Source organism: Tinamus guttatus, unplaced genomic scaffold (assembly GCF_059628265.1).
Source record: "Tinamus guttatus ecotype Peru unplaced genomic scaffold, ASM5962826v1 Tinamus_guttatus_pri_ptg000589l, whole genome shotgun sequence".
In the NCBI taxonomy this organism is placed as follows: Eukaryota; Metazoa; Chordata; class Aves; order Tinamiformes; family Tinamidae; genus Tinamus; species Tinamus guttatus.
In genome coordinates this window covers 171,290-197,665 of record NW_028289123.1, presented here as the reverse complement: position 1 = coordinate 197,665, position 26,376 = coordinate 171,290, and the positions used below count along the sequence as shown (strand labels likewise).

Here is a 26,376-nt window from a genome sequence, read left to right as displayed (position 1 = left end):
CAGAGGTTTGGTGCTCAGGGTGAGACACGTTGCTTTTGCTAGACTGACGCTTCCTTGTTCAGCTCTTCAAAGCTGCTTCTGCACTTTTAGAGGCCAGCCAGGAGTGCACATCTGCCCTCTGGAAATGCAAAACCCCCCAGAGCAACCCTGGATATGCTACTTGTGCCACGGGACGAGCGACGCAAGAAGTGCTTAAAGCGGCGGCAGTACCTCCGAGACGTTGATGCGGCCCTCCTGGAAGGAGCACGTGGTGGGATCGTGGGTGCAGAGGTTCCGGTACTTGCACCAGTGGCAGCGGAAAGCGCTGTTCACGCAGGACAGGCACCTGCGGGGAGGAGACAACCCTTCAGCAGCCTGCAAACTCACCCACTACCAAAACACAAGCTTGGATTTACAACACAGCATTGCACCGGGCCCGACAAAACAGAGCATTGTACGGTATCAGGACTCCCTTTTTAGCTAGAGGAGAATCTGGGTATTGGCTGGATATTTTTTATCCCACACTTTCTAATAAGCTGCCAATTAGATGAAAGGTCAATATCCACTGGAGCCGCCTGTTCTGCCTGAGGCCGGGCCTCGATGTTATGTGGCAGGGTTTGGTGACTGCTGTCAGCACAAGCTGCGCCGCCCCGTGGGATTCGAATCAGCCAGGGCTCCGGAGAGGCAGGCGAGGAGCCTGCGGCCACCCCAGCGCACTGACACCTCGGGACCCCGGCGGGAACGGGCGGGAACGCGGCAGCTGGAGCGGGGACACGGAGCGAGCGCGGCGCCGGCCGGAGCGCGCGGGGCGCAGGCGTCGGCTGCCAGCGCCGCGCGTCCTTCCCACAGGAGCATCACTGCTGGATGGGCTTGGCATTTCATTTGAGCTGTTCTAGATCCCAAAGGCAAGGATTTGAAAAACATACGAATTACAAACAAATCTGCTCCTTTATATGGACCATTTTTTCTCTCTCTCTTTAAAAGTATTGGTGGTAGGGTCAATTGAATAAAAACAGTATTTTCAACAAAAAAGCAGCCATCTGCCTAAAACCAACCTCACCAGGGCTCAAGCAATTCAGTTGGTATCGGGGGGTGCAAACGCCCCTTGCCGTGAATCGCAGCGGAAGGGGATGGAGAGCTGTGGGTCCCTCTTGGACTTGCACCTCATCCCGGGAGCAGCCGGAGCCCGGGCTGGGCAGGAGGGGAGCAGCGAGTCCCTGTCCTGCCGCCCTGCCCTCCGTGCCAGCTGGGCAGAGGTGCCACCGCCTGGTGCTTCCCCTTTCAAGCTGCTGCCACTCGAATGCATATTTAATAACTCAATTGTTTTTTCCTTCTGATGCATTCATAGTGACCTTAATAGCCAAGGAAGCTTATTCTAATCATGCAAATGCAAATCTGGGGAGGAATATCAAGAGCTGCAAGCTTATTTAATTACTCATTTATTTGACCCATTTCTGTCTCCATTTCTGGTTGCAGCACTTCTGTCACCCTCCCGCACCTGGCTGGGACCCGGCCTTTCGCCTCCCCGTCGGGAGCTGACGGGGTTCTCCGCTCATCCCAGCCCTGCAGGAAGGAGGCAGGAGGGTCTCCCTGCTTGTCCGGGGCAGCAGCTCTGCCTGGCACCTCTCGTTGTGCCATGGGTTTTCTGGCTGCTGCTCCCAGCTCCGCTCGGTATCCCCAACTCTTGGGGACCCTCCCAGGGTCACCACCTTGGCTCCTTCACCCTGACCTTCCTTAGGGACTGCTGCCTCATCCCTTCTCAGTAAAGAAGCATCTTTTCACCTCATCTATTCCTTAGTTTGTTAAAATGGACTCAAAACTAAGTCCCCGCTGGTCCACAGGGATTCCCGCCTCGGCTCGCGCTCCCGTCGGGATGAGCCCACGAGGTTTAACAGGCTCGGCCGGTAAAAACAGCCTCTTCTCCTCTGCGCCAGCCACAAACACGCGCCCCTCTTAGCCTAGGGCAAGCTCCCAAAGGGCACACGCCGCATGCAAAGCACAAAACCATTTCCTTTGCTGCCACGCGGGCAGAGATTGCTCAGCTGCTCCCCTGTCCTGCCTTCAAATACCCTGGCAGTGGCACTGGAGACAGGCTCGGCCAGAGGGAGCCGAACGAAGGGCAGAAGAGACGTTATCGCCTCTCCCGATTCAACCTCCACTCCTAAAAACATGAGGGTTCCCTGGAATACCTCAAGCAAATCCAAGGCCAGGAGAACGCAGCAGAACGGCAGGAGGAGCGCACGTGTTGACACGGATACGCTCCCCGCTGAGAGATAACGCGTGGGACTGCAGGGTTCCCCGGGCTCCTTTCATCCCCGTGCCCCCGCTAGCTTCTCCCCCCGCAATGTTTTGACTGCATGCCTAGAAAAATCCCCTGTGAGCCAAGCTCATCAGAACACACACCAGTCCTCCAAGTGCACGAGGGAAGGCCCCATAGTTGGAGGCTTTAAATCTAGCTCAGCAGGGTTGGGAATGACCCCAAGCACCAGCCAGGGCAGCAAATCCTGCGCCCAGAGCGGAGCTGACAGCTGGCCCCGCAGCACCAGGTGCCCCAGCCTCGCAGGCCAGGCCTGCCCTTCGTTATCCGACATCTGGCAGGTCCTGCCCGCGTTTCACTTTGGAGTTCGGGGCTTGCTCTGCTTCCAGACAGGAATCTATAAACACTTCGGATGTGTAAACACCATTTGGAGGCCAGCGGCTGGGCTGGGAGCGGGAGAGGTGCCCGCGGGGGAGATGTTTGCACCAGGCTGCTCGCGCGGGGCCTCGCGCCGTCCGCGTGGCCAGGGCGGCTCGTGCGGCCGCAGCGGTGCCGCGGGGACGGGCCGCGTCCCGGCCGCGCTGCTGCCCCTCGGCGCTGCACTCACAGTTGCAGGATGGTGCAGCTGGGGGGCACCAGCAGGTTGAGGTTGTTCCAGGCTCACGCTGTGTCTCCAGGCAGAGAAACGCAGACGTGCAGGGGATGGGCGAGCAGGGACCTGCAGGCTCCCCATGCGGTCAGCCCCGGGCTGGTCCCTAAGCGTGTGACAAACACCCCCCCGTCGGGCCAGAGGCCAGTGCCCAGGTCACAGCCCTTTCCATTGGCCACTCCGGGTTCCCCTCCACGCATCCCTCGTGCATCTCAGGCACAAAAAAGAGGCAAGGGAATCCATGTGCTTTGCATGGAGCCGCTTGCAGTGGCTGGGATTTGCTGCCTGGGGAAAGTCACTCCTAGGAAAAGCAGCTGCCTGTTCCACCTGGGAAGGGACAGGAAATCTCCCCCTCACCCGGGCGGCAAGGGGAAGGGCGCAGGTACTCACAGCTGGTGGGCGCTGCAGTTGTAGAACTTGAACTCGGTGCTGACGAACGTCTTGCCGGTCTCCCTGGACTTGAGCTGCAGCACGACGCCGAACCAGTCTGCGGGGAGAGGAGCGCTCAGCGGCGCGGGAGCCGCGATGCCCTCCCCGGGCCCGGCTCTCGGCTTCCCGAGCCGTCTGTGCCGGGCAGGAGCTGGGGAGCAGCGGGGTTTTGCTCTCACAGGTGCCGTGCGGCCCCTGCGCTGCGGGTCCGCGGCAGCTCCGGGCGCTCCGAGCGGAGCAGCCGGCGCAGCCCCCGCCGAGCCGGCTCCCTCCAGCAATCCCGCCCAGGCAAATCAGACTTGACAGCAAAACACGCAGGAGATGCAGGGCCTGAGCACTGCCTCAGGACACCTTTGAAATGAGTTTGGGATCCCATCTCATTCCTTAAAAAAAAAACCTCTCCTCAGCACAAAACCACATGAATGGGGTCTGCTCCGAACAGCCCAAGCCGGAACAGGAGACGATCTGGGAAACAAGGGCATTAAGGACGCGTTAGAGGAGAGTCAGCACTGGAGGAACTGAGCGCAGGGTGCTCGGCCAGGGCTGCTCTGGGCTAGACTGGCACTGGCCTGGCTACAGCCCCATGTCCCCCACTCCATATAACGTTTTAGGAACACGGAATGATGGGCCAGGAAGCATGGCTGGCACCTGGAAGGATGCCAAGCAGAAAACAGTTCCAAGCAAGGAGCATTTTGGTTATGGGTAGAGGAATGATGACAGCAGTGACATGAATAAAGAGGCGCCACCTCCTCGTGGGTGCCAGGTCAGGCCTGGCGTGGCTGCCCCTTCCCGATCCACCCACCATGGCCAAGCCGGGAGCCGCTGCAGAGCCCCGGGAGCCTCCACGGCAGCCGGGGCTGGGGAGGCTGCAGCTCCCGGCCCTCCTCTCCTTGGCTCTAGGTGTGGATTTTTTAAGGAAGGGCAGTGTTGACCTCCCTGCGCTCAATGTTTTTGGGGCACTCATGAGTTTTTTTGGGGCACCCATGACGCTTCCGGGCTGCAGTTTGCTGTTGCTGTGCAGAAGCTGGTGGCCCACCTTGCTCCATGGGGATGGCAGGGACATCCTTCGCCGCCGGTGACACGCACACGACCTGGCTGCCCGACACGCCGCCCTCCACCTCCGTGAGGTTTCCGAAGAGGCAGGTGATCCCGGCCGACAGGTCCGGCGCGTCGCTCACCAGCAGGCTGAGCTGCACGGGGGCAAGGCAGAGGCAGGGAGGGCATGAGGGATGGAGGGACCCGGCTGCAGCCGGAGCCGCTCGAGTCTCTGCTGCGGTTTCAGTTATTCCCATGGAACAGTGACCCCTTAAAACAGCCACGGGGGGAAGGCAGCGTTTGGGGACCGGTGGCATCATGCCACGTTTTGACACAGGCTGCGATGCTCTGCATGGGGAGGCCATCGGTGCCCCCATGGCAAACGGCTGCGGGTGGCAAGGCCAGGACACGTCCCGAGGAGGCCGGGCAGGAGGACACGAGGGCAGCTGCCGGGACGGGCACCAGCTGCAGCAGCACTTGTGCCGGGGCAGCCGCGCGGAGAGCCGAGCTGCTCTGTGCACAGCTGGGACGCCCTGGAGCAGCAGGGCTGGGCACAGGGAGCCAAGGAGCCCGGGAACAAAGCTTCTCCTTCAACGCTAGTGAAACCTGAGCATGGAAAATGCAAGCAGGGCCCCAGGAGGAGAGGGAATTTGCTCCCTGCCTGCTCCGGTCCTCTCTATAGCGGCCCCTCTGCAAGCCTGGCCTCAGGCAGAAACATTTGTGCTTCTGGGAAGGGAGAAAGGCTGGAAAGCGGACCCGCAATGGGCTGGAAATGCTCCTGATGCATGGAAAGGGCCCCAGCCCGGATCGCCAGCACCTACCGGGAGGCTGTGCTCAGACACGGAGATGCTGCTGGGCTGCACGGTGACGCTCATGCACTGGCCGATGCTGGCGGCAAAGCGGTTGGGCTCGTCCGCCCGCTCGCAGCTGTCCCTCGGCGAGCACCTGGCACACGAGCACAGCGTCAGCGCGCCCGGACCCGGTCACAGAAACACCCCGCGATCCCGGGAACGGCCTCTGCGCGCCAGCCACGACGGCCGGGCCGTGGGGATGAGCGGGATGGCACCTTCCCTTCCATGCTCCTTCCCGAGAGCAGTAAATTCATAATCTGCCCCCAAACTGCAGCTGGCAGCCACAAAAAGCAGCAAAAGAAGCTGCCTCCATTTTAATTTAAACAAAACCATGCAGCTCGTTCATCCTCTCCTGTTGAAGAGCCTGGGGTAGTGCTGGGAACCGGGATGGCTCCTCTGGCCGCAGCCTCAGCGTTTTGCTGGCTTCCCTGCCGCCCTCTCCAAGGCTCCAGTGCTCCCATTCCCACTTCCAGGAACAGGAAACACAAGTGTGGGCACAGAGCAGTGCCCGCTAGGACACCAAGAACTAGGGAAACGCTTCAAACCACACACGACAACGCTGCACGGCAGTGGGACCCCTCAGTGATTTTCTATCTTGTGTCATTTGGGGAAAATCCTGCTCCTGGAGCTCCGCTCCCTGTAGCACACGACATATATTGGCATTTTAAAGGTATTAATGAACTATCAGCAAACCTAACCACTTCTCACTTGCTATCGATCCTGACCTTATTTCAGGTTGCAGTGCAAAGGTTAGAGGACCGGGATACCGTCACCAGGAGGTTCTTCTGGGCTGTTTACGTGGGCGCTGGTGCTCGCTCGGGCACCCTCACCCAAACGTGTGCCCAGCTGTGTGCGTAGAACTGGGCTTTGGCCAGGCCACATCTACCTAAGACCTACCAGCACCTTGCAAATCTCTCTGAGCACCAAGAAGTGAGCGGTCATCCTGGCTGGGACGCTGTTTCCTTCTGAAAAGGAGCAGCGGAGTCTGCGCTCTCGGCTCCCACGCGGCCCCTGCGATGCCCTGCAAACACTCCTGCTGCTCCCGCACCCTCCTGCTCTTCTTTTTTTGGGGATATAATGGAGCTAAATATGAACGCTGCCAAAGGAAGAATTATTGAGGTTTAAGTGAATCTGTAAGATAGCTTTAAAGTGAGCTCTTGACTGGAGCCTTTATCTCATTGACTCACTGGAATGGTTCTTTTTTATCATACTATTTATGGCAACAGCCCTAACAGAGATAAATCGGGCTGTAGACAATAAGGCACTTGCAGAGAGCAGCACGGGAAGAGCCCTGCAGGTTTCTAATCCCAGGGGCTGGAGAGGCTCTTCACCCTCCCCGAGGCCTCTGCTTGCTCCCGGGAACACGAGTGTTACCAGAGGAGGAGCCAGAATTCCCTCCTTCTCATGTAGGAGAAAACTTCTGAAAACTTCCCTGGCTTCCTGGGGAAGCGAAGGAATCAGAGGAGCGAGAAGCCAAATTGAACACAAACTCTGCAGCGCTCGGAGCCTCTGCTCCAACACGACAGAGGCTTCAGTAGCAGTGAGTGAACCCAATTATCTAGAGCTTAAGACAAGGGCTAAAAAGTAATCACTGCTCTGAGGGGGCCAGCAAAGCGGAAGAACTCGAAGGAGGATTGAGAAGCACCATCAAGAAGCTCTTGCTGGAAAGAGGTTAATGCAAAACATCAGGGCCAAAAGGGCAGAGCGAACGATGCCTTTCTCTGCTCTGCGTGTTGAGGGTTTTCTCTCTGCAAAATGAAGATAACAACCTCCACCTGCTTCCCGCGCGGCTTGCAGGATGCGGGTCATTAGCCCGGGAAAGCGAGCCGGGCGCCGCGAGCCCCCTTCCACCCGGAGCGGAGCACGGCCGGATCCAGGCCACGTTTTGCATTCGAGCCGCCTTCCTTCTCCTTTCCCACCCTCCCAGCACCTGCCGCTCGGGCGCGGGGCCAAGGGCCTGACCCCGCTCGGCTTCCCGTGCGCTGGCACGAGGCCGCCGGGATTTCTATTCCTCGGCTCCGCGGCCCCCGCGCCGGGTTCTCCTCATCCCTCCTCTGCTTTCGGAAGCCCGGGCTGGGGCTGCAGGGAGGCGGCAGGAGCACAGACCCCTCCTGCATTATCCCGAGCTGCTTCCTGCAGTGCCCGGGAAAACACCCGGAGCCCTTCGCGCCGCTGTGTGCGGTCCCTTGTGCCACCCGAGCGGATACGCTCCCTCCTTCCCATGCAGCATTCCCACCTCTTCCAGCTACGTTTAATGGGTCCCAAGCTGGCCTGTGTCCCGAGCAGGAGAGCTCAGCACAGAGGCCCTGCTGCCATGGGTCTATGTTCCGTGTTCCCTTGCACCCCAGGACACCCTCTCCCCACGTCAGGTGTATCCCACCTCTCCAAAGGCAGGGATTTGCCTGCCTTCACTTTTCCCCAGGAGTGTAGGGATTTCCAGGGGCATTTGCACTGCAGAGCGGGAAGTGTCCCAGGAAGGGGCGCCCGGATTTGAGGCCCCTGCGCCCGTCCTCGCAGGGCGGCTGGACTTACACGTGGTGCAGGGCGCACCAGCCGCAGTGCGGGTCCCCCGAGCTCAGGCACTCGCCGCACGTCGTGTACTGCTCGCACGACTCCACCGGCACCCGCGACACCTGCGAGGGAAGCAGAGCCGCCGTGAGCGCCCGCGGCCCCCCGAGCCAGGGCCCGGGGACACCAAAGCAGCTCCCGAACGGCAGGGAATTCGCTCGAGCACCTGTGGAGCCAGACAAGAATAGGAAATATTAGACACTGAGTCATGGAGCCATTTGGTCACCTGGGCAAAGCTCCATTTGCTGCTGCCTGCAAAAAAGGAGGAGAAATGGACAGAGAAATACTTAAGCAAAAGGGAGCCCTTGGAGATGAGCGTGAGCAGGAAAAGCAACTTCATATTTTCAGGAAATGACACCAAACGCTGTGTGTCCAGGGATGCCCGAACGGCACCGCTCCGGTGCCCGTCCTGGACGGCCGCTTCCAGAGCTCCTTCACCTCTGCCCGGTGCCGTGCCGGTGTTGTGCCCGGTGTCATGCCCGGTGCTGTGCCCGGTGCCGTGCCCGGTGCCGTGCCGGTGTTGTGCCCGGTGCTGTGCCCGGTGCTGTGCCCGGTGCTGTGCCCGGTGCAGCGCGGGCGGCCGCAGCAGCTGGGGCGCGCGGGGCTGAAAGGCAGCAGTGTCTCGGCGGACAAAGGCCACTTTGACGCCAAGTGCTGTTGATATAGTGAGAACCCAGTTCCTCTCTAAACATGACACCAATAGGGCTGCTATTCTTCTTGTTTCCTGAGCCCACTCGACAGCTTTCCCTACAACAAAACCCGTGCGCATCTGCGGGAGCGGCGCAGCGGAGCCCGCGGCCCCAGGACGCGCACGGCTGGGCCAGGGGAAACCCTGGGGAAGCCCCAGGAAACCTCCACATCCCAGGGACGCGGAGGCTGCAGCGAGGGCCGGAGCCTGCAGATGCGACACGCAGGGATGGCTCAGGCTCGGGGACGTAGGACAGGGAGCAGCGGAGAGCCGATCCGAGGCTGCCAACGGCTCCGGAGCGGTGTCCGCAGGTCCACAGCCCTGTGCTCACAAGACCAATATGTTACTGGCCATCGTTGCAAGCCAAATACCTAACAGCATCCAGCATTCTAAAGAATATGTTTCATTTTAACGGAAAATCAGGAGAAATCCCACTGACAGTCGGCTATTTCCATGCGTTAGCGCAAAGCTATTGCGAACCCCCATGGCTGAGAGCTGCTTCCTTCAGGGACCATGGAGAGGGAGAGCCCATTCCCTTCCTCCTCCTGGAGCTGGGATAGAAGAACCCTTGGCTCTACGTGTCTTTAAACTCTTCTCTGCCAGCCTGATTATCATGGTGAGACCAAAGCATTTGTGTCTGTCCCAGCGCAGGAGACACAGCACACCATGGAGCAGGTGTGCGGATAACCAGGAAAAGCACCACGGATCACTGCTGATTTGGGAAAAATCCAGCCAAGAGTCACTGGGATCAGACAGAGAAATGATCCTTTCTCCACAGTGGCCAAGCAAAGGCTGGAGGAGCTGAACAGAGGCGGCAGGAGCAGCGGGCAGCTCTGCTCCCTTCTCCTCCCTCCCGCCCCGGGGCAGCTCCATGGGGAGCACAGGGGCTTGTTTGGAGAGGGCTTTGCTTTTCTGTGTTTAGTTTTGAAATGCAAATAGTTCCCTCTATTTACACTGAAGGAGATAAGTCACCCAAGTGCTCCTGGCCCTCGGAGCAAGCGCCTGGCAGGTCTCTCCGTGCTCGGGGGTTCTCTGCAGGGTCGGGCTAAGCCCCAGCAAAGCCCTGGTGTCTCCAGTGATGAACTCATCAACGGAGCCAGGGCTCTGCTCCGTCCCGGAGCCTCGGGACAAACCCCTTCTCAGTAACTAATTACGCAGTGTCATTACTGCTTCCCTTCGCGCCGAGAACGTCCCGCGGGATCCGGCTCCCTGGTGCTGGGATGCGCACGGGGAGGAGCGGGGAGGCCGCGGCCGCGCAGGGAGGGCTGCGGAGCTACCAGGGCCTGGCGGAATCAATTCGGCGCCCGCGACTTTTGGCAGTGAAACGGTGAGCGGGAGAGGACCCGGAGACGACGTTTCCATGACTACAAAGGGATTATTTAATTACAGCGGTGCAGAAGCGCATGGAGAAAGTCCCTTAAACTCTGATCCGAGCAACCTTTCCGTTGCACCCGGCTCCAGCGCCCCAGGAGCCTCCTCGGCTACTCCCCAGCATGGGCTGGAGCACGAGGGACCGCAGAGGCTTCCCAGGGCAGAGGCAGCAAATCTCGGCACGGACCATCCCATGACGGGGCGGATCGGAGGCGCCTCGTGCGCCGGTCCCCAGCCCCGCGTCACCGCGCGGCTCGCACCACCCTGCCTGCAGCCCTGCCCCAGCTCAACAGGCGCACAGAAAATTAATTAGGGTGCGTAATTATGAGGAGCGCACTCCTCTGCCGCGCTCTTTGGTAAGTGGCAAAAATAGAGGTCTGAACAAGGCTGGAGCTGGGAGCAGGGTAATTAGGTGCTCAGCCAACACGTACAAGTGGGCTGCGCTATTAAAATTACTGTTTTAGTCGGAGCGGTGCCAGAGACTCATTAACGGCACAATGGGTCGGTTCCTGGGAACGCTAATTAGCCCTGGACTCCTTGGGCGCCAGGGACCCCCGCTCGGCCCAGGCGGGGGGATGCGGCCGGGCCGGTGTCCCCAAGGGGAGGCCACGAGCCCAAGCGGAGGCACCGAGGCCACACGTGTCACCACCAAACCACGTGCGGAGGCCCCTGCCCCAAACCGCAGCCCTGCGGCTCCCGAGTTTCAGTTGCCAGAAAGGATTACGGCACGCAAAGATAAAACCGAGGAGTTTAAAATGACAAACAGGCTCCTAAATGGGATTAGAGTCTTAATGAAAACTGTAATGAATGAACGAGGCAACCAAATATTACCCATTAATATCAGACAGATAGATTAGATCCCAAGGCACTGCATTTAAAAACGACGTGAAATTACTTCAATTACTTGGCATCGATAAATAACAAGGCTATATTTACTGTTAAAGCACATCCTCCCTCTCCCCTCGCTTGCTCGGGCTCTTCTTTCCCAAAAGGGAGAGGAGATCATGGAGAGGCTGAAAAAACAACGTATCGGGGCTGTCCCATTGCCCCTTGCCAAAGGAGACCCCAGCCAGCAGCGCCGAGCGCCTGCAGCCGACCCAGGGTGGCGGGGGGCACGCGTGGGTGTCACCAGTTGCCCATGTTTTGCCATTAAGGGACCTTAAATGGCTTTGCAAGCGCTTATTGCACAGGGCCGACGTGAAGCAGCTCCCCAGAAGGGCCCCGGCGCCAAGGCCGGCGCTTTCCCACCCCGAGCGCCCGGCGGGAAGAGGGAAGAACGCGCCGAGCTCTTCCCGTGCGCCGGGGACGGGTGACCTTTCCAGGGCCGTACCTGTATAAATCTTATCTAATGAAATAATAAAAAAAGACTAAATGAAGGTTTAATCATTCCCTGCAGCAGATTTACACTGAAAACACAGTGTGCTCGGACAGCGGCCTCTTTACATAACAGCCCTTTAACATTCCTTTCCCAAGTGCTGGGGTGACTCCGGAGCAGCCCTGGCCGCCGTGGCGAGGGGCCAGCACGGAGGGACAGCACCAGCCCTCGCCGGGGGGTTGCATTAAACACACAGGTAGGGGCTTCGGGCGGTCACACGGCACAACACGGTGCTTTGCGCCCGTTAAACCTTCCCCACGACATTCCCATCCTTCCCCACGACATTCCCCCTGCAAACACCACGGCTAGACGAGCCCCGGGGAGGCTGGCGCGGCTGAGCCAGGACCTCCCCGAAGCAGCAGTAAAAGCTGCAGCGGCTCCTATAGCCGGGGAAGGTTGAGCACAGAACTTCCCTGCCGTCCTCACTTGCTTTTCCTCAGGCTGCTGTTTTGCTGCTCGGGAGAAGCAAATCAAAGAGCGGCTCTGAAGCTCGGGCGCCGCTTTGATGCGAGGCGGAGGCAATGGGCTGCAGTTAGAAGCGCAGAGCTCATATGTAAACTCCAGAATTGCTGCATTAACGTTCACAGTGCTGCAGCAGTAAGTCACTTGTCCCTGGAAGCCAAATCCGGCCCTGCTGTAAACAGGGTCTTGACATCAGCAGCTCCGGCCGGATACGGCACTCGGAACAGGGGCTTTCTGGGCAAGGAAGCTCCTCTCTGCTCTACCCAAGCCTCAGAAGCATCTGCATACATATCTGTAAATATAATTGGCATCAGCACAGCAATAGAGCCTGCGGACTCAAGCAGAGATCACGCAGGCTGCTGCCGAGGCTGCCCGCACAACAGCTCGAGGAGAGACCCCGGGGCGCGCGCTCCGACCGAGACCTCGCAATAAATGAGCTGCACGGAGTCGGGAGCAATCCGCTTCCAGGGAGCCCCGGAACTGCAGGGAGGATCCTCGTAACGCTCTTGATTAAAACGTGGAACTCGTTGCCACTAAAGGCAACAAGCATCAGCAGTACTGGGAGATGCATACATATATGTGTGTGTGTGTGTATATATATATATAATATATGTATTTGTTGTCCCACCACACTGGCTGCTGGAAAATCAGTTCACTGGGGCCACTGCTGACCGGGGCTGCCTGAGGAGGCTCCGCTCCGGCCTCGGGGACCTCGCGCTGGCCCCGCAGCCTCTGCTGCCGTCCCTGGGCAGAAGGCGCTGGCCAGGGTCGGGCTCCCGGCGCTCGAGGCACCGGGTGGCCGATCCCCCCGCGCGGGTGCCCGGCTCTGCCGCGAGGCTCCGCATGGCGGGACGGCCACCGGGGCTGACGGCCCCGCTCCACGCGTGGCCTCCCTTCCCTCTCTCCAGGGCTGCTTATTGGGAGCAGGAGAAGCCGGGCGGCGCGTGGAGCTCTCCGATCGGAGCCCCGGCTGCTCCCGGATCCAGCCTGCCGGCCCCGGGCACTGCTCCTTCCCGCCGGGAAGGCCCCCGGCCCCGCTCACACACGGCGAGTGCCCAAGGGCCCATGAATAAGTAACGCTGCCAACGAGGAGGCGCCGGCACCGCTGGCGAGGAGGGAGCCGAGCGATGACTCTATTTCTGATGCGCCAGCAGCCTGACAACTGGCAAATGAACCTCTGCAGTTATCTGTTTCCCCTCCTTATTCGTCTCCTCATAAAACTGGCAGGAACAGGGGTAGCGGGAGGCGCTGGCAGCAGCTGGGCTCAGTATGAAAAATGAGCCGCGTGCGCGCGGGCGGCAGCTGGGCCGGGAGCGCCGCGCTCTGCCCGCCGCTCCCTCCCGGCTCCAAGGGCCGAGCTCCGTCCCTGCTTCATTCCTGCACGGAAAAACATCAGCATCCCCCTCGGATGCTGCCTGCAGCCATCCCTGACACCCCCTGTGACCTGCTCCACTGCCCCACAGGCTGCGCCCCAAGGAGCCCCCGTGCCTGGACCAGGCTCCACATCCTGCTGCTCCATTGGGATGCCCTGCTGGGTGCTGCAGGGCAGGCACGTGAACAGCCCCCATTCCCAAGTTTTGAACCACTTCAGGGCTCCCCAAGATGTTTCAGTTACTACAGGAAATTATGAGGAAATGCACAGGCACGAGCGGAACTGCACAGATCCTTTCAGACCCAAGGCACTTCGGTACCCCACGCAGCTCTCGCGGTCACCACGGCACATCCCCGTGTTCGTGGTCCTGCTCCCTGCTCCCTCGTGGACGCAGCACTCGCCACCCAGCCCACGCTGCCAATTTGCTGCTGCTCTGCCCCTCGGGTCCTCGTTTGGATATCGCTCCCTACAGCTGTCAACCTGACCACCAGCATGAGAAATGAACCCTCCTGAGTACACCCAGCCTCTAATTGGGGAAGAAAATGAGCTCTAAGGCCTTTCCCCGGCGGAGGGGATCGCTGTCCCGCGGCACGCAGGCCCCGTCCTCACGCTCCGAGCGCGGCTCGATGGCCCCCTCGCACCAGGGATGGACATCGAGGCACAACACGGGCCGCGCGGGAGCCCTGCAGACGGGCCCAGGCTCCAGGAGGCCGCGGCCCTCCGGCAAGGCCCGTCCCCGAGCGGCTCCAGGGATGCTCCGTCCCGGAGCCTCCTCCTTCCCCGCTGCACCGCGGCGCTCCGGCAGCGCGTGCCCTCAATTAGCGATTTCACTGCAGGCCGGAATCAAAGCTAGAAACAAAGAGCTCGCCGAGACACACATCAAACCTGCGCGTCCCCTCGGAGCAGCAAGGACACACGGCGACGGGCAGCAACGTCCTAGCAGTGACTTACAGGAAAGTTTCCATCGTCATCCTCCCCAACGACTGCTCGGCACCAGCTCCTGCAGCGCCACAGGACCAAGGAGCCGTCACAAACCCGCAAGGCAAAAGGGGCAGCCCTGTCACAGCTCCATCATCTGGGGCTCTTCCATGAGCAAAGGAGCCTCCCTCTCCCCTTCATCCAAGAGGCTTCCTGCCCGCTGGAGAAACCTGCCCGTGCAGGACAGGAGCCAGAGCAAGGACACGCTCACACTGCTCCCTGCGGACAGCTACGGCTGCTGTAATTTCTTCCGGCATCCTTGGAGCTGGGGGACAGATTTGCTGCTGGTGTAATACTTTAATTCATTTCAGTTGATTTATGCCAAGACTAAATTTGGCCCTGCACATTTTACACACAAGCCTAGTAATCAGTAGTGGAAATAATTCGCTGTTTGGCTGCTCTGATGTTGCCATCTTATGCGCATATCAAAATGACAAAGACATCAGGCCCTCAAAGTCCGATTGAAGAATAATTGGAAATCCAAAGTGGCACTAAATGTTATTTTCTAAATAAAATGCATTCAATTACAGAACTGTAAGGCTGTAAAGCATTAAGAAGATTAGTTAGAGCATAAAGAAAGTATTCAAGCCTTCAGAGAGTTCTCCGTGCGCAAGGCAGGACGGCCCGAGTCGCTGGGACAGGCAGGAGAGGGCAGAGCCGTGCGGACACCCAGGGCAGCCCGGGGTTTTGCACGGGTCGTTCTCAGCTCTCGGGTGGTCTCTCCCTGCAACGCGCAGAGGGTGCAGGTTTCCCCACTCCCTCGAGCTGGGAGCAGAGCCCATTTTTCTCCCGCCAGCGCCTTGGTGTGCGTGCAGCTTTCCTACCTTGCGTTTGCTAGGGAAAGAGGAGGGAAAAATGGAGCCGTAGAAACTGCGATTGCTGCGACTGTGAACGCGGCGGCGAGGGGGAAAGGCACGTTACAAGGATGAGCTGTAACAGGAGGCGTTAGAGCCCTCTGTGCCGAACGGGGACGGCAGTGTGTCCCTGGATATGAACGCCGGGAGTTGCGGAGCTGCAACGGGTCTGCGTGCAGGATCCAGAAGCCAAAGACCGTGTCCCCCATGACACCTATTGCACCAGCAAGGCCAGGGACACACAGACGCACCCAGAGCTGCAGCAGAAGGGCCGTCAAGCCAAGGCCCGGGAGCAGGAGGAGCCGGCAAAGCGGCGCCGAGCGCCCCGCGGGCGCAGCCAGACCAGCTCGATCCGAGCGGGCCCGCGGCTCCGCGCGCCGTTCCCGGCGCCTCCAGCAGCCAGGGAGGGATGCACCTTCCTCCGGGCACTCAGTTCTGCAGCTCCCCTCAGCAATCCTGCTTCACCACGCGCTGCCGAGTGAGCTGCGGAGCCGGCGCGCGGCGGGGAGCTCTAATTATTTGCATGTCTGTTTGCTGCATCCACGTAAGGATTTAAGACCAGGTGAGATTTCCTTGCACACTAGTTTTTACTTCCTTTTTTTTTTTAAAAAAAAAAAAAAAAAAAGAGAAGGTAATTGCACTTGAAGTCACTCAGGTGCAGAGGCAACAAATTACTGACCCGCAGCTGATCTTGCAGAGCAACGACAGCATCCGACTCAGCTGACAAACACAGGAGTGCAACGGGGGAGAGGGAGAACAGCTCCACACAACTGAAGATGGATTTATTCCAGCCTTTGCTATAAGGCTGAAGGCTGGGAAGCCAAATCCCTCTCTCCCAGGGTTTCATTAGCTGGGAATGGCTTTCTAACGAGATTTACACAATCTAGCCCAGAGCCTACACATTTTGCTCTGCACCCAGAGACAATAACAACGGGGAGCTAAGGAGATGCCCTCTTTCTCTCTGGTCACCCATAACTCAAGACTGCTACACTGCTGCCATCAATATGATTACACAGAGTGAAAAAAATAAAATAAAGCCCTGCCCTTCTATAGCATTAAGTCTCCAATTTCAAGTGACCCAAGCCAGGAATATTTATAGTTATGGGGACCACATTCAGCCCATTAAGAAAGGATCCGAAATTGCCAGCTGGGATTGCAATGACATTTTCACCTCTCCCTGCAGCGGTGCGGGGCCGGGCTCGGGGGTCCTGCGCTGCCCTTGCAGGGCCGAGGTCCAAATCCGCTCCCGGGTCACAGGATGGGACCGGAGCAGGAAACCGGACCGGGCTGCAGGTTTGTATCCAGTGCCAGACAGGCACCGAAGGAAGGATCTGAGCACGTTCTTGCTGCAGTAGGAAGGTCTGCTTGCTTGCACCAAGGCCCGGCCATCCATCCTCCCCTCCCATCTCTCCCCAAAACCAACCTTATCAGCGCGTTCTTCCCGAGATATTAACAGCACCCAGGATGCTGAGAGCTGCCTGCCTGCGGGTCACCTCGTAAAGGGACGGGGAAGAGCCTGCGAGTGGGGCTTGGTAGGAGGAAACAAGGAAACCAGCTCGGTTTGGTTACCCGCCCTGCCAACGTTCAAGGAGGTTTGGAGGGAAAAAAGGTCCCAGCCGGGGCACAAAGAAAGGCCGGAACACATGAATATTCACAGCTGTGGCTTGGCACCACCGATGCATACGGAATCTCAGCCGAAACGCGCGGGCTGCCGTGATGGATCAGGCTACGGCTCAGTCAAGCCTGACACGGAGCCGCCGGCTACGGCCACTTCCAGATGTTTCGCAGGGAAGGGAACAAGCGCCCCGAGCGCTGCCGGGGCCGGGCAGCTGTGCAGCTCCAACGCGGTCGCCGGAACGAGCCCATTCCTCGTGCATCAGCTTCTCCTCCGGAGAGCCACGTTGCTCCGGCAGCTCGGAGCTCCGTGCACTAACCCGGCAGCGCTGAGCGACACGCGTGGACGCGCTGGAGCCGTGCAGGGAAGCGGGAGCGGGCTCCTTCGGGGCTCCAGCGCCGCACGAGCAGGGTTGGCCCGTGCAGACGCCCCGGGCTGCACCGCTGGCTCCTGCGACGGCCGCCGCGCTGGGGGACGGGAGCCCCGCGGCGCTGTTTAGTCTGCCCGGCGCATTCCTGCGCGCTGCTAAAATAAACACGGGTCCCGGGCAGAGCCGCGTGCCCTCCCACCCGGGCAGGGAATGCCAACAGCGCGGCCGCTCCGGAGGCCCCGCGGCCACCTGCTCCCGGGAGACCTTCCCGAGGAACCCTCGGCCCCTTCCTCGCGCGGCTGGAGACGCTGCTGCTCCTGCGCTCTGTGCTCGACCCGCAGCGGTCAGCAAAGCAGGAACACCGATCCGGGTCGGGAATCATCTCGGCCCAGACTGCATCTCCTTCCAGGGCTGCCCTCTGCAGCAGGATGCAGAGAACCCGCGGGGTTGGTAATTTGGAGCTTTGGCCTGGAATTCAGGCTGTTTTTCTTTAAGTACTGTTCATCTCAAAATTACTGCAGGAATCTCTGTTTAGAGCTGCATTTCCCCCATCTGATCTGGACTGAAACCAATAAAACAGAGATACTGAAAGTGCAAACCCAGCCAATCTGCGGCTGCAGAACTTCCCAGTACCCGGGGGGCAGAATGACGATGACTTAGGGCATTCAGGTGAAGATTCAGGGTGGACCTAAAGCCTTTTAACTAAAGCCTTTCCGTGTCTTTCTGCCCCTGCTAGCCCCAGCGCGGAGGATGGGGAAGGAGCCAGGCTGGGATGATCAAGGAGGAGCCCCACGATGTGCCGGGCCGAGCAGGGCCCCGGCCCCACGGCGGCCCCGGCCCCACGGCTGAGCTCTGTGGGAGCAGACTCGGGCAAGGGCCTGCACATCAGCTCCACTTACTTCCTGCAAACTTCATAATAATAAAGTGATACTCTATAGCATATCCCTTTTTCCATTTCACCCTTCACTGGATCATTTTATGCATCTATTCCCCTTGCTAATTCAAACTAATTAAAGTATAAAATAGAATAATTTGTGCAATTTCAGAGCTCCCCTCACCATATTGTGAGTTATGTTTCTTTTCTGTTCGTGCCCGGTGCGAATAATTCCCCTCCTCACCGGCTCAATAGCCGCCAAACTCATTTGCTGAGAAGACTAACTGCTACGGCAGCACGGAAAGGAGGCAGGAAGAGCAGAAAAAAGCTCTGCTGGAGAGAGAAAGAGGAATCGGAGGTTTTCTTTCAAATTTCATAGCCGAGCACTCGCTGCAATAGGCGGTGTGAAATTTCACATTTCTCTGCGGAGGAATTATCTGTCTGGGGAATAGAGCTCTCGCCTTGCTCTGATTATAGAGCAAAGCACAGAGGAGAGACCCGGGTCTGTCGGTGCAGGGAGACACCAAAACGCTTCCAAGGCGGCCTCGTGCTTTGCCCGTTGGCACTCCCGAGGCTGCCTGCCTGGGAATTAAGCACCAGGACTGCGGAACAGGAGGCTTTGGAAAGGGAAGAAAATGCCACAGTAAATAAAGGGGAACCCCATGGCTGCGACCAGCAGGGGAAAAAATAGATTAACCCGAAGGAAAACAGAGCAAAGCAAACAAAGGCTGTGAGCAGGCCTCGTGCACACGTGGAGGAAGGAACCACACGAGCAAGGCCCAAAACACATCTTGTCGGATAAACCGACCCGCTGCCCCGCAACGCTTCACCTTTGCATTGGTGCATTTTTCACCGCTTCCTCCACGGCTGCTGCAAGGGGTGCCAGCTCCTCATCCCAGTGCCCCACGGGCACCCCGGACACGGGTGGATACAGCCCCCAGGGCCTGCACCGGGGCAGCGGGACAACCACGGTGCCAGCAGGGCAGGGAAATGAGGCAGCACATGCCCCACCAGGCTGAGCTGGTCAATTACTGCTAATTAACACATCCTTCTTGTCAGGTGGATGTTGGTAATGACCTCAGACTACTTTGCAGCTGAATTCCTTAATTACTCCTAATTGACTACAGGGAGGAGAATGGAGAAGCCCATCCTGAGCTGCGGGCAGCGCTTGGTGCTGGGCACGGGCACGTGGAGCCCAGCCCTGCGGCTGCTCTCCCAGCTCCTGCTTCAAACTTCCCCAGGATTGCACCAGTCCCCCAGCTGGCTGCTCAACTCGCAGATAATATAGTTAAAAATTTAATCAGGTCATTTTCCCCCTGCCATCCGAATGGCTCCAGACCCTTTTAACCACCTCTTGTGCATTTTTTATTCTGTTGTCTCGGTTCTTTTCAGGGCACGCCAGTGTTTACCGCCTCGGAGCTCAGTACTTGGCTTTTCTCAGGCCTCGTGCCAGCTCTAACTCACGTGGTGGCCCCTGCCCGGCCGCGTCTCCGTGCGGTCCCCAAACCCGGCACGACGCAGCGCAGCTCGCGCGGGACGTGGGCACCTCGGGGTGCCACACGTTGTCCCTGGGGACACCCGCACATCCCCGGCTGCTCGCAGGGGCGTTTGCTAAGCAAATATTACACAAATATCGCACCTAGAGCCACAGAGATGGATGTGGGGAGGCAGGGAACTGCTCGGGTGCTCCCACGAGCGCTCCAGAACCTGCAGCCGCTCCAAGTGTCATTGTGGCCCCCATATTGCGGCGCTGGTGAAATTCAGGAAGGAAAGAGACCTGTTCAACCACGTTTCTCTTGCCTCGCGCAGGAAGATTTCTTCCCAGCAAAGCCTGTAGTACTTTGATCCCGCTGCTTTAAATCTCTTATTTATAGCCCTTGATTAAGCGGTGAAGTCTTCAAGAGACGGCGGTTCCGCCCCGGTGCCTCCCGCGTCTTCGCGCGGGACCTCTGCTCGCTCCAGGATTAAAAATAGCAGCAATTTGTTCTTCTATCAGGAGCCGCGAAAATCTTTGCCCCGATTCCTCGGTGCTCGCACGATGCCCCAGCGCGGGATGAGCACTCGGGGGCTGCGGGGGCAAGTGGGGGCTCCACGAGGCCGCAGAACTGCCCGCAAAGGGGAGCTGGGAAACTGCTCTTGTCCTGCAGGACCTGCCTGATTGAAACACACAGAGCCTTCATACATTAAAAGAGTCCCAGTCTTCCTGACGCACAATTAATGCTTCAGGACTGAATTATTATAAAGCCACTATATTTTTATACATATATATACATAGAAAACCATATACATATAAAAGCGTTTTCTTCCTGTAAGCCTCAGTGGGGCTTTCTTGCTAAAAGCAAGAAATCTAGGAAGCTTTTCTGCACCTGCAGAGGCTGCTGATGCAGGTTGCACCACACACTGGCCCATATAATGAGAATGTCCTTAACCCGGGGGCTCCTGGTGGCCCCCTCGACGTTCTCCTCCTGCGCAGACATTAACCCCTTGCTGCTGCCTAATCCCAGGGTGCAGCCTCGGGCCTCTCTGCTCCTGACAGCATCCCGGCAGCAACACTCAGGGTTCTGATTAATGTATGTATTTTCTTCAAATAGAAACTGCTTCTCGACGCCAACCTGCGGCACCTACTGCTATTTCGGTGCCCGGGCATTGCATAACGCTGCCGACAGCTCCCGGCGCCGTTGGCGGCTGCTCTTCCTGCCCCGGCTGCGCGCGTCGTGCGGCTCCGGCTCGGGGGCATCCCGCGCTCCTCGCGCCCCGCTCGCCTCGTGGGCAGCAGTGCGGGTTGTTTGCTAGAACCGTGCTGCGAAACGAGGCTCCGCTTTCAGCAGTCAGAGCCAGAATCATTTCCCTTTTGCCATAGCAGCTATTTGAAAGCAGGTGCAGTGGGAAGAGCGCCTGTGAAAGCCCCTAATAAGCACTCCTAAATCATGTGCTTAAAGAGCTCGGGATAAGTAGCTGGAAGCAAAGTTTCTCTTCCCCCTCGCCCCTGAACCGGGCTGTGCAACTGTTGCTTCTGTGCTTTGTGGGAGTGAAAGCAAATGTCAAATATTCTGCTTTGGAAGAAGCTGGCAATGAAACATGAAAGGCTCATGGAGAGCTCAAAGGAACTGCACATAAATTGGAGCGAATGCAGACAGGGCTGGGACGGGCGCCAGGGCGAGTGTGGAAGGACGCGACGCCTAAGCAGAGCTCCAGATTTAGGATGAAGCAATTACTTTTCTCAACTCATTTCAGCATAAAGCTGATCCTAGCAGCTGCTAACTGAGCAAGAAGATGGGTTTGCTACAGGAATGATCCATCGGGTTTTTGTTGGGAAGCAGTTATACATCAACACAGTCTATAGCCTGTGCTGTGCATAAACACAGCCCAGCCAAGAACGTCCCCCCCGCCCCCTGCTTGGTACCTGGACCTGGGTTCCCCGCAGAAATGGCATTAACATTCCAGGAATATTGCATTATTTGCTAATTCTCTTCACATCATTTTGTTTCACAATTAAGCAAATTAGCACTTTGATGAATATTAAGACTCTCTCGCCTCATAAAGGATGAGTCGGAGGCATCCCCACTGGATTTTGCTAAAAAACTGTTTCACTGTTTCACATTTACTCAGGTTGTTTTGTCGCTGGTAGAAGCACGTGAGGGATACTAAGGCTGCCTGTGAAAATCACCATGAGATTAATATTTTAATGAAACCATCATATTTCAAAGGTTTGCTATAGGGTAGTTAGGAAACAGTTTTGCTAGTTTTGGAAGGCACTATCTACTCTGCAGTGCAATTGGACGTGTTTAGTACCTGCTCAATCTCTGCATGGAGATACAAAGAACGTCTTACCTGCCGCTCCGACATGACATACAGATACTTCTGGTCAATGGAGAAGGCCATGTCCCGAAGGATAGGGCTCCCGTCCTTGAAAACTGTGACCATTTCATACTGAATTCCACCGTGGGGAGGACCATCTGCTCGGATCTGGAAAAAGCACAAACAGGTGACTTCATAGCAGCCAAATTCCTTTTTTTTTTTTTTTTTTGGAGGGGTATGGGGAGAAGGAAGAGGGGGAGGACAAGGTAAGAAGAAGAATCAAATTTAAAATAACAGTTTGCAACTTGGAGATACGAAGCCAAGACAGTTGGCAAGCGCCATGAACATGCAAGAGCTAAAGCAGAGCTGCTTTCTGCACTGAGGCTAACGTTATTTCCCCAGTGCCTGTGAAGCAGGGCAAGTTTTCTGCTGGGAGGCGAGCTTAAAGCCAGCCACTGTGCTGTGACCACTCACAGGCATCCAACAGTAAAAGCAAAGTGAAGCCAAACAGACTGGCACGACGTAAAGTACTCGGGTGCTGATGAGAATCACCCCTGTGCACCATTACTACAGGCTGCTTTGGAAGGACGCTCAGCCCTGCTCTCACGTAGCACCATCTGAAGAACCAACTGGCCCGTAACAATCACCATCTCCTCCTGCTGCCCCAAAATAGCAGCTCTGCTTTCAAATCCTGAGATGACATTGTCATCCCACCGCGCTGAGCTAGGCCAGGCTCGGCAAGGTAACGCGAGCCCAGCGCGCGCTGCTGAGCAAGCGATGACCAGCGCCGTGGCCAGATGGCTCCTCCGGTTTGACGGACCCCCCGCAGGAATCTTCCATGCCAAAAGACAGCTCCCTGCCCCGCAGGAAAACCTGCGACAAATCCCATCGCCACCACGAGCTGCTGCTGCTGAGAACGTATCATCGCTTCCAAAAGTTAATAATTCATAGCCTTGGGAGCAGCGCGAGGGGCAGGCAGGAGGATAAACAAACAATTTACATTGTCTTTCCTACCAGGATTTGCATATTTGAATAGCCATTTGATTGCAACATGCTGTCTACATAACATGGAGCGGAAAACCCTGGCGCACGCCAGGGCCGGGAGATTAGAGCAGTCACGCGAGCCAGCGGCTCCATGGAGGCCCCCGGGCCCCGCGGCTCCCGGCGACAGAGATCCTGCTGCCCGCTGGCCAGGCACGCGGCTAGCACGGGGACTGCCCCTTCCTGGAAAAACCTCGGAGCGCGGAGATGCCATCTGCCGCGCCGCGTGCCGAGCTGTCCTGCTCCTGCTGCTCCGCGCCTGGCTGCAGCGCGGAGGCGGCGGCCTCGACAAGCGGCTTTGGACAACCCTAAACCTCCGGAAGGGGCAGCGCGGAGCTGCGAGGGGACGTCTGCTCCTGCCGGGTCCCGGAGCGCGGGTCCCGCTGCCCCGGCCTCGGCTCTGCGCTGCTGCTCCACGCGCGACGTGGTAACAGAAACCCGCGGACGGAGCCGCGGGCAGCGGCGCCCCGGGCCCCCGCGCTCCCTGCAGCGGCTCGCGGTCCGTATGGAGCCGGTCCAGCACGAGGGCCCTCGGGGGACGCCCCGCGCCACAGCCCAACGCTGTCGCCGGCCCCGCGGCCTCCGCGGCCTCCTCGGCGCCGCTGTTTAAAGCCGTCGCCATGGCAACGCCGCCGGAAGTCCTTCCATTAAAGTCTTGTTGGGATTTAATTACTGCTCCCGGCCCGGGTGGGCCTTGCCGGGGGGTCCCTGTCCGCAGGGACCGGCGCTACCAGGGAGGACACCCCATCACGTGCCACCTGCTCCGCATCCTCGAGCGATGGGGACGCTGCTGCCACATGCCCGCCTGCGGGAACGCTGCCAGGATGCGCCACGAGATGGACACCCGAGTTCCTCGTTTCCAGAGGGCGGAGGCTGCCGGGCGCCCCAGGAGCCGAGGGGAGGGCTCGCTCCGGACCGCTGGGCCCGGCAGCACCGCGGTGGCGACCCCCCGGCTCCGGGACGGCAGGAGACGGAGGCGCAGGACGAGGCTGCCCGCGGCCCCAGGCTCCTCTGTCCCCCGACCCCGTCACCCGCCGAGGCGCACGGACACCCGCACGCGCCGGAGCGGGGGCTCCGCAGCTCTGCACCGGCGCGCGGAGCTTCGTGTGCCCCATGGCCGCCCGGCAGCGCGCTGAAGAGATCACCAAAACACCACGTTGTGCCACGCGCACGCCGCAGCGCCGCGGCCGGGGACGAGCGCGAGCCGGGCACGGACCTCACGCGACGAGAGGCTCCGAGAGGCCTCCTGCGGGAAGGGCGCGTTCTGCCCAGCCTGCGTTAGATCCAACGTACCTCTGGATTCCTTTCCAGCTTCTCCCAGCAGGCTCCCATTAGATGACATTGAATGTCTTTGTAGGAACTCTCCATGATTAAACGACCTGTCTGTTCTCATTATTAGTGTTTCGGTGAGACCCGCTCTCACGTGGAACGCCTGGTGCCAGGCTCAGAGCTCGCTGAGCCCACGCACGAAGGGGCTGCACATCCCGCGAGCAGGACAAGGCCACCCCGGGGGACCCTCCAGCTCCGCAGCGTCTCCCCCGACTCCAGCACCCCATGGGAAGGGATTCCCAAAGCGCCTGTGCCGGTAGCTCCCGGTTTGGGGCTGTCCCCGAGCGCAGGCCAGGGAGGCTCCGGCTCTTGGGCTCTTTGCACCTAACGGTGACGCAGCGAAAGGCTCAGACAAGCCCAGAGCCTCGGGATTGCTCCTTCCATGCCACGATTTCTAGCCCTTGAGGGGGAATAATACAAAATAACACTGCATTTGTGTAAAACGGACGTTTCCATAGGATTCTCTCAGGTCTTGGATTCACATCAGAGCATCGCCTGTAGAAAATGAGGGCAATGTACGAAGCGTCCTTAACTACCAAGGCACATCTTTGTAGAATTACCACATTTTTTTTTGCCATCAAAAGCTGCAAGTATCAGCTCTTGAGCATTTCCCCCCCACAAAAAAAAAGCTTTCTGCAAAACTGCAGGATTTCTTATTTCAGGGCTGGAAATTTAGCAGGTTTTTGAATCAGGCTGCAGCACAGTATCGGTTTGACAGTCTTCCCCTACCCTTTCCATCAGGGATTTTGCACGGCTTCTTCTCCCTAGACTGAAGGTAATTTCCTAATAGCAGCCCCTACTAACGGTAGTTTCCACAAACAAGAGATTCAGCAAAGCAAAAGCTTCCCAAAGACAAGACAAGATAAACAAACCAGCCTGGACTTCCTGCGCGTGCCTCTATCAAACAATCTTTGCAGAAGGCATTTACATTTGCTAATCCAATTTAATTAAGGCAGCCTATTCTCCGATCAAGCTAAAAAGGAGGCGAAGACGCATGTGATGATCAGGCACTTTCTCCATCCCTCTCATGAACGCACGTTTTTCACCAGCTCATCTCACGTCACCGTGCTGGGGTCTGTGCTGGCCTCTGCGATGCAAGTGCAGCATCCTCAGGGAGAGGAGAATCCGGGATGGGAAACGCAAATCTCCACACGAGGAGTTCTCCAGAGCCCTCCAGGCCCTATGTGAGGTTCTTCTGCGAGTAAAGTACCCTTCGCACTTCAAATTCCCTGGAGAACTGCTAACATCAGCTAATCTTCGGGTGCTCCTGGGAGCCGGGTCAGAGCCGCTCACGGCTCCTAACTAAAGCGCAGGGAAGCTGCGTGGCTGCGCGGAGCCTGCAGTGGATGCGGGATCTGCATCCGCCAGCGCGAGCCCCGGACACGACGCGGTCCCGCGGGGAGCAGACCCGGCCCCGGCGCCCTGCGCTGTCCTGTGCGCGACGCGGGGCCGCCCGGTCGCACAGCCGCTCCGCGTGGGAAGTCCCCCCTCCAAACCCAAGTGGAACGCTAATCCCATTAAGTATCTTTTCTTTAAATCACAGATATGTCCGTAAGGAAATTAATGACAACCCTTACATGCACATTCAATTCAAATCAGCATATCCAATTAACTTCATTACCTGGAGGCCCCCTCACAGCCCAGGCTCCTTCCCTCCTGTCACGTTTCCTCTGTGCATTTTTCCTAAATTAGGATAGAATATGTTTGTCGTGGTGGGCATCCCCTTCACTTCCACCCTCCAGGACAGCCCTGGGAGGCCTCAGGAGGGTGATCTGTATGTAAGCACATGTATGCACACGTATGCACAGACATTGAGCACTCTCATATCAAATGCCAGAGAGACGCCTAAATCAGCTCATTTTTTTTTAACTGCAATAGGAAGCCCCTTGACCCAAGTAGGGAGCAAACAGGTTGGGATAGCACCAGACAGCCCCGTGGCACCATCCAGCACCAGATTCATGGTGCGTGGGACAGCGAACAACAGCTCAGGGTTTCTCAGTGAATTCTTATAGACTCGACTTCAAGTCGACCCAACCGGTGGGTTCATCAGGGGCACCTTGACACAACCCGCCTGAATCCTTCCCAAAGCTCCTCTCCTCCCCTCTCATAAAGCGCCAGGAAAGGCACACCGAAGGTCTCGAGGGCTCTCTAGGGCCCTTTTGCTTCATTCTTGCTGTAGTTTTCAACATCAAATACGCATTAAGGCTCTGACCATGCCAACCCAGCCTAGCAGCCCGCTTCTCCTCCCGCTGCTGGTGCGGTACAAAGCACGGAACCGAGACTGCCTCCCTCTCCGATTCTCCTTTTTTGGAGATATTTTCTTCCTCCACCCCCTCCCTGTAGCTAAGAGATGCTCCAGGTGCCAGGAGATAGATGTCCGCCTCGGCATTTGCTTGGATGGTGGGATTCCCTGATGGGATTCAACTGATGGTGCCCACCTCTCTGCAGGGTCTGCAGGCTGAGAAGGTGGTGGCCCTTCCA

The 26,376-nt window shown here is 58.2% G+C and overlaps 1 protein-coding gene across 1 annotated transcript in view; it reads right to left on the bottom strand.

Moving 5' to 3' along the window:
• The window catches only part of LOC104568808 (plexin-A2-like), an 87,910-nt gene that overhangs the window by 37,862 nt on the left and 23,672 nt on the right, over nt 1-26,376 (bottom strand). The window contains exons 3-8 of the mRNA XM_088534696.1: nt 21,559-21,693; nt 7,733-7,833; nt 5,171-5,294; nt 4,351-4,504; nt 3,276-3,372; nt 211-325 (exon numbers count right to left, since the gene is read on the bottom strand). Of these exons, the coding sequence (XP_088390822.1) occupies nt 211-325; nt 3,276-3,372; nt 4,351-4,504; nt 5,171-5,294; nt 7,733-7,833; nt 21,559-21,693 (726 nt within the window). The remainder of the gene's footprint in view (nt 1-210; nt 326-3,275; nt 3,373-4,350; nt 4,505-5,170; nt 5,295-7,732; nt 7,834-21,558; nt 21,694-26,376) is intronic.